Genomic DNA, 8,503 nt, shown 5'->3' on the forward strand with positions numbered 1-8,503 from the left:
TAGTAATTTTGTTTGTATATGTCAAAAAACACCAGCATGTTGAAACTTTGCATGCATGTTCATGATGATAAATGAGAAAAAGTCACTAAATATCAAGAAAAAAAACATAGGTTAACCAGTATTTCCAACAACTAGAAAATCGAAACGGGTCAAATTGACCCACAACATAACACAAGGGTTAAGAAATATATTTTCATCAACATTAACATATCCCTAGGATGTGTTGCTGGTTGGTTTTATGTCCCTTAGAGATATATATATATATATATATATATATATATATATATATATATATATATATATATATATTGGAATAAGAATACAGAAACAACTAATAAATAATCATATGTGTTTTTAATACATTTTTAAATTTAAACTACTTTCACAATGACCATAAGAGCCAACACCTTTAGTAAGATGTTTATCCCTAATTCGTAGTTGCTTATATCAAATTTAGTTGATGTTCCAATGTTTTGATCTTCTCAGTTTTCTGATGCGAGTCTTGCTCTAGTGGGGCTATTCTTTAAGATTCATTACTTCTGCTTTCGGTTCAGTATATATATATATATATATATAATATATATATATATATATATATATAATAAGTCAAGTCACCTTTATTTATATAGCGCTTTAAACAAAAAGGATTGCGTCAAAGCAGCTGAACAACATTAATTAGGAAATAATGTAAATAATGCAAAATGACAGTTAAAGGCAGTTCATCATTGAATTCAGTTTACATAGTATCTGTGCAACCATTTGCAATTAAGTCGATACACAATATCGCTCTAGATGAAGTGACCCCAACTAAGCAAGCCAGAGGCGACAGCGGCAAGGAACCGAAACTCCATCGGTGACAGAATGGAGAAAAAAACCTTGGGAGAAACCAGGCTCAGTTGGGGGGCCAGTTCTCCTCTGACCAGACGAAACCAGTAGTTCAATTCCAGGCTGCAGCAAAGTCAGATTGTGCAGAAGAATCATCTGTTTCCTGTGGTCTTGTCCTGGTGCTCCTCTGAGACAAGGTCTTTACAGGGGATCTGTATCTGGGCTCTAGTTGTCCTGGTCTCCGCTGTCTTTCAGGGCAGTAGAGGTCCTTTCTAGGTGCTGATCCACCATCTGGTCTGGATACGTACTGGATCCGGGTGACTGCAGTGACCCTCTGATCTGGATACAGACTCGATCTGGTGACTACGGTGACCTCGGAACAAGAGAGAAACAGACTAATATTAGTGTAGATGCCATTCTTTTAATGATATAGCACTTGATAGCAAATGATTGCACAGATACTATTTAAACTGAACAGAGATGATGACATTACTGAATTCAATGATGAACTGCCTTTAACTGTCATGTTGCATTGTTGACATTATTTCCTAATGAATGTTGTTCAGTTGTTCTTTGACGCAATCCTTTTTGTTTAAAGCGCTATATAAATAAAGGTGACTTGACTTGATGACGATCAAAATAAAATTTCATTGTGCAATTCATGCTGGGTGCCACTACAAATCTCCCAGCATGCATTGCACAATTACATTTTATTTTCATTGTTACCCATGTTGAGATTCATAGGCTAAACATGGATGTCTTTGTTTAAGTCCTGCCACAGTTCAAAACTTTAAGCATTGTGGCGTGATTTTTATTTTTGTTAATATTCACCATAATAGTTGCCTAAAGTGCTTTGGGTGTACAGCAATACACAATAAATACACAATTCATTTATTCATTGAAATTCATGTAATTTCTTATTTAAATGAAATGCAAGGATTCACAAACTTTTTTGCCATCTGATCATCTTTCACCTAATATATTTACTTGAAGAACCCCTGAGTTCTTAAAATAAATATTTTAATAATTATCTCATTTGCATGTTCACTGATGTTGGTTAATAGCCACATAACATAGAGGTAAACATAAAATATTTCATTTTGTTTGTTTGTTTGTTTTATTTTGATTGATGTTACAGTTTTTTACAGATGCTAGGACACGTTTCTCAATACTTAGGTCACTTTTGCAAAACTCTTCACACAGTGAGCACAACAGAAGTCTATGTGGGCTAAACTGAGGATCAATTATCATTGCTTTGGCACAAAATGCATTCAATGACTACATCTCTCAAATTTCATGAATTCTTTTTACACTCAGACACAACAACTGACAAAACTCTATGTACGCACAGGCCAATTTACACATGCTTACATACTGTTTTCAAAACTGTTAAACTTATGTTCAAAACAATAACATAATACAAAAATGGATAAGACAGCAATTTGCTAAATTTCTACAGTAATATTTGAATGAAATATATTTTAAATCTTTAAATTAAATGCTATAAAAACGATTGGACAATTAGTAGATTAGCATTACTATTGTATCACTACCAGTGGATGGTGTGTATACAAGTTCTTCTATTTTGGAATTACTCAGTGCATACAGTAAAAATAAAAATAAAATAAACTACATAAAATATTTATGAATTCTGCATCATGTCTGATTCATTCCGGTAACATACATTGCAGTGAATTATAAACAGAGAGGTGTCCTTGTTTTACACAAGAAAACATTGTATAATGCTACATGTGTTTTTTAAGGTCATTGTTTTGTGGGTGACAAAGTGTGTTTGTCGGCTGTCAACCTTTGCTAGTGTTCTGGAAGAATGAGTTGATTTGAGACCTGAAGAAAGTGTTTTGATAGTTGTAGTGCATTTTGAATGTGAAATGAACTGCTTTGCCAAGCTGAAAGTTGGTTAGGAAAACTGTGTGAAGAGTTTTGCGAAAGTGACCTAAGTATTGAGAAACGTGTCCTGGCATCTGTAAAAAACTGTATTTGAAAATGACTTACATTTTTTTTTAATGATTTAATTAATAAATAGCTTTGCATTAAGTTCACAAACCTTCGTTTGGGAAACCAAATGTAACAATGTACTGTTTAATGCACTTTATGTTGTTAATTACAAAGAATGGGCTATATTTTCTTACTCTTTGTATTTATATCAATATGGTACAAGATGATCCTATTAAATCATTGTGATAAATGAGTTAGTTCAGTAATCTAAAATTTGTCTGCTTGCATTACCTAAAATGTGTAATCTAATGTTTCATTGAGATTCTCTATTGTGTCTTTGTGTGTGTTTTAAGAAAATAAAGACTACGATGCATACGTGTCCTACACTAAAGTGGATCCAGACCAGTGGAGTCAGGAAACCACAGAGGAGGAACGTTTTGCTTTGGAGATTCTGCCAGACGTTATGGAAAAGCATTATGGGTATAAACTCTTCATTCCTGACAGGGACTTGATCCCAACTGGAAGTAAGTTGCATTCATTGTAAGGTGTTTGTTTGTGTGTTGTGTTCTCGTGTGCAGTGCTGCATCTTCACCCTATTGAATGTTCTTTGGACATTTTCATCATTATTTTTTATTTCAAGTACCTTTTGTTGGATAAGCTTTTTGTTTGGCTTGTACATTTTTCTAAATTCAAAGTAATTTTTATAAGAGTGCTTTGAGTAAAGTTTCTTGTACATAATTTGCTTATGTTTTCTTATTTTTCTCATTCGCTTGTATGTTTTTCGTTTGCTGGTCCAACACAACATGTATATCCGTCTTGACATTTTTTATTTGTTCATTTGCGTGTGTTTTGCTTACATTCATTCAAGTCTGTTGTCTGGGGACTGTTAGATTTTAATATGGGATGAGGTGCTCAAAATCAGGGCTAATAATACATTTATTTGTGTTTGTGTTCAGGAATTATCGGCTCTTCAATGAGCAGCTCAAGCCATGTTTGATGTTAATTACTTCACTGATGTGAGCAACAGCTAACACTGTTAGGTCTGTTAGCCCTGCAGCCACAAGTCCCATATTAAACTGGATAAACTGGTGATTGTAACTGAAAATCCTAAGGCAAAAAGTCACAGTTATGCCAGTTTCTATTGCGGAAGTCCTTGCTGTTTTGTTTCTGATTGACTTTCTGCTGAATTGGCTGTTCAGACTTTCAATGTTGAAATATTTATGTCTAGGTTTCAGCAATGATCATTTCCAGGATGACACAAGACTCCTTAGAGGTATTCTTCCGTGGCCTTTTCCAATTGTCAACAAATCTGACTCACACCTTTTTGCAGACTTCACCTTTGGTGAAAATTGGGATGTGGCGCTGAGTTAAACCGGGATTCAGGTTGAGCAGAACACCATCATATGTTCTGAATGTAGAAAAGGATATGAAAAAATCGACTTGGATGAGTCTAAGAGAGATTTTGGGAGTTTCTGCTGTTAGAGAGCAAGTGATTTTGGATGGGTGGGGTTTGAACAGTGTTATTATGCTTTTCCTATTTGTTGTAAAGAAAGGCTTAAAAAAAGAGGCAGGGAAAAGATACAACATAACTCATATAGTGTGATTACTGCATTAAACAGTAAGACCTTATTGACTAGATCTGTTACTGTACTGGTGTAGTCGTCTAAAACAATTCCAGTTTTAATTCCAGTCCACATTTCACATGTCTCTCTTATCTTATGCCCTTGGGTTCAGTTAAACGTGATTCGTTTTCTCAGCAGTGGTATGTTAGATCAATATATAAAACTTATATAAAACATAAAAGGTATAACCTGCCACAGGGTCTTATTCAGAGCAGGATTTGTGTTTGATATCTGTCCTGTTCCCCCATTCTGTGTTGTCAGTATGTTGTTCTGTCATTGACTCATTCTGCTGTTTTTATTTCACATCTTAAGGCTGGAATACACTGCACGACTTTTGAATTCTGAACAGATTTTAAAACGTTAGGCACCATACACATACTGACTTTGTAAACAGTCACGATGGAAAAACTGGCCATCATACACTAAACGACTGAGGGTCAGACACTCACAGGCTTTAGAGTCACACAGAAATGTTTATCTTGTTGCTAGGAGACATGTGACTAATTAAAACATTATGTGTTCTAAAATCAAATGCTAGATATCCTCCAACTAGACTATGAGACACAACACAATTTTCTGTGAAATCTGTTGAATCAAACCTGCAGACTGGCTCTGACTTATGGTGACTAGTGTTAACTTGTTCAAACTGTAAATCAGTGGAAAATCAGGACAAAAATCATGTAGTGTCTTCCAGCGTTTAGCAAGGTTCTTCAACAGATGTTTTTACTGCACACACAGTGCTATGCTGTGACTTTAAATCTGTTTTCATTCATAATTTGCTTGTAATTTTCAAATCACAAATAACTACAGAGAGTACAACAGCAAGTAACACATTCAATTAAGCGTCCAATTTTGAAGTAGATAGTATTCAAAATCCTTTTCAAAGCAAAACAGGTGAATAAAAACTGATGTTTTTATTTTGAAAATGTGGAAACTGTTGACGCTCTGTTTATCTCTGTCTCTCAGCCTACATCGAGGATGTGGCTCGCTGCGTCGACCAGAGTAAACGTCTCATCATTGTCATGACACCCAACTACGTGGTGAGGCGCGGCTGGAGCATCTTTGAGCTGGAGACGCGGCTGCACAACATGCTGGTCAACGGCGAGATCAAAGTCATCCTCATTGAATGTGCTGAACTGCGGGGAATTATGAACTACCAGGAAGTGGAGGCTCTCAAACACACCATCAAACTGTTGACGGTCATCAAGTGGCCGGGTCCCGAGAGCAGCAAGCTCAACTCCAAGTTCTGGAAGCATCTGCAGTACGAAATGCCGTTTAAGCGGCCAGAACCCAAGCTGTCACATGAGCAGGTGCTGGATGTCAGCGAGCAAGGCCCGTTCGGAGAGCTGCAGACCGTCTCTGCCATTTCTATGGCTGCAGCCACCTCCACCGCCATGGCCACAGTGCATCCTGAGCTGCCCTCCACCTTCCACAACACGTACCACACACAGCTGCGGCAGAAGCACTACTACAGGAGCTACGAGTACGACATTCCCTCATCTGGCACCCTCCCGCCGCTGTCCTCACTTGGCAGCCAACACACCTACTGCAACATCCCCATGACACTGCTGAATGGCCAGCGAGTACAGGGGAAGCCGGGCCACCAGCAGCAGCAAGCCCTGGAGGAGCAGCACGTCAACAACGCCATGCTGCCACTGCTGCCCCGCGAGACCAGCATTTCAAGTGTGATCTGGTGACAGCATGGGGAATGGACATTTCTGTGAATGCTACTTATTAAGACCCTTAAAAACTGCTGCTGTTGACTTTGCACCGTGATTCACAGGGGTTCGAAACTGAAGGGATGTGATGAAGACAGATCAACGGGGAGGTTCATTCTCACAAACAGCTCATTCATACTCTCTCAAGGAATACAGGGTCTTGTACATATGTTTGCAGTTTCTTTGTAGCATTAGATTTTTTTTTTTCAGTTTTGATCTTCTGTTTTCTTTTTCAAATGTCTGATTTGTCCTTTACCCCTTATGAAACGACTGAGCAGAGACACCTGAGACAAAGTAAAGACTGACCTGTTGTGTTTTTCTCTTGACTTGTTTTCAAGTACAATACTTGTTTTGTAAGTCATTATAGAATTTGTGACGTTGTACTGTTCTATTTTATTTTATTTTATTTTTTGTAGTCAGTCAATGAGATGTATCTGCTTTGAAGAAAAACACCATTATGCAAATACTCCTGAGGCCTGGAAGCTCTTCTTCTTGCTGAATAAACAACTGAGCAGATGATGTTCAAGAGGAAAAACTAGATGTTGTAACGATGCTCTAGTGTCTCTGCTTCTCTCTGTTTCTCTCTCTAAGCTCTTGAGACTTTCTGTTAGAAAAGAAAGAAAAAAAGCTATCAGCTTGATAGTGAGAACTTAAGAAAAAAAATATTATTTTAAAAGAAAAAAAAATCTATTTTATAACAAAATGATTTTCTTGGAAAGACACAGTAGGTAATTTCATTCATGTCATTACTGGAAGCACTGGAGGGACATTTTGGCTCACCAGTTCAAATAATTGTATGTATGTATGTATGTATATATATATATATATATATATATATATATATATATATATTTTTTTTTTTTTTTTTTTCAAAGACATTTTACATCAGTAAAATCTCATGTCTCTAACATTTTAACTGCACATTGAAATCTATTATCCTCCACTGTAGTGCCTCCTGCTGCTCCACCACAAACACCATCCACAGGTTAAGAGCAGTACTGCATCACAGTTGCATTTTCTCACTGTTTCTTAGGTACTGCCATGACACCACTGCTCTACAGGTCATCCGTGTTTCTCGTTCTACTGTAGTGATCATAGAGGGGAAGGAGCTGACCTGAGGCAGCTTTTACCTCATTTTATACTAAGGCTGAGTCCTGTGTCAGTCACTCTGGTTAGCCTACATACACCTCTACTCTCATAGCTTAACGACAGATAAGCAGAGGCTCAAGTGAATGTCCGGTGTATTTATAGGAGGGTCAGTTATTCAGCCCTCACACATCCAGGCATTTATTCATGAAGCTGCCACATCGCACACAGCCAAGACGTTCAGTTTAGCATTAAAAAGCCATGTTTTTTATTAGTCTCACTGTCAGTCTAATGAAGGTTTTACATCAATATCTTACAACTCGCATGTAAATTAAGTGAAACCAAAGCTGGCAATTAGCGATGCCTTCTCAGATGCACTGGTGGATATCAGGGGAAATTGAACTAGGAACTAGTGTAGTTGAAAAGGTTTATAAGGGGTGAAAACGTCTTGGTTACGTATGTAACCCTCGTTCCCTGAAGGAGGGAATGTTGACATTACGAATGGGGATCTCGCCCGAGAGCCCAATCACCTTTGAGTGGTACAAAACGAGCCAATGGTACACAAAGTACCTTGGTCTGCGGAATTTGCATCGCGAGCTCTGCCCCACAGAGCGGGTACATAAGGAGCAATGCGAGCAACTCGCATTCAAGTCTTCGCTGAGGAGCCGAGCCAGTGACCCGGCCATTCAGCGGAACAGCGATGTGGCAAGGGGACGTAACATCTCCGTTCCCTCCTTCAGGGAATGAGGGTTGCATACGTAACCAAGATGTTCCCTTTCAGTCGGTCACGTTCGACGTTACGAATGGGGTCCCTTACAAAACGCCACATGGCTGTCTTCCAGCGACCCGTGTGAGTGATAGCACCCTGTCGTGAGGCCAGCACGAGTGAGGGCCTATAGCTCACACAGAATACACTGGGTAGCATATTCCAGCTGGACATATGCTAGCAGGCTGCCTGCCCGTGGGAGGACTTACAGAAAGCAGGTATCTACCAAGGTGGTGATACATAAGAACTCTGAGGTACCCAGCCCGCAGGGTGGAAGTTTCAACGACAGAGCTGGCAAGGGGCTTGCCAAGAGAAAGACACATGCTGCGGAGAGACTTACTGTGGACATACACACGTGGGATTACCCAGAAGGGGAATCACGACACATGGAGGCACCTAGTCCCACACATGGCTGACCAAGGGGCATGTACACAAGTGTTGGACATCAGCAGTGCTGGAGGAACCCAGGGTTCTGACTGAGTAACTCACCTGAGGGGAATAGCACACGCATCCAGTCCGCGGAGTGGAAT

At 38.9% G+C, this 8,503-nt stretch overlaps 1 protein-coding gene across 1 annotated transcript in view; it reads left to right on the top strand.

The window, feature by feature from the left end:
* The window catches only part of LOC113100473 (interleukin-1 receptor accessory protein-like 1-B), a 71,107-nt gene extending 64,789 nt beyond the window's left edge, over nucleotides 1-6,318 (top strand). Inside the window, exons 6-7 of the mRNA XM_026265206.1 lie at nucleotides 3,135-3,305; nucleotides 5,370-6,318. Of these exons, the coding sequence (XP_026120991.1) occupies nucleotides 3,135-3,305; nucleotides 5,370-6,100 (902 nt within the window). The 3' untranslated portion in view covers nucleotides 6,101-6,318. The remainder of the gene's footprint in view (nucleotides 1-3,134; nucleotides 3,306-5,369) is intronic.
* Nucleotides 6,319-8,503: the final 2,185 nt, after the last annotated feature.

The sequence above is a fragment of the Carassius auratus genome, unplaced genomic scaffold (assembly GCF_003368295.1).
Source record: "Carassius auratus strain Wakin unplaced genomic scaffold, ASM336829v1 scaf_tig00217280, whole genome shotgun sequence".
In the NCBI taxonomy this organism is placed as follows: Eukaryota; Metazoa; Chordata; class Actinopteri; order Cypriniformes; family Cyprinidae; genus Carassius; species Carassius auratus.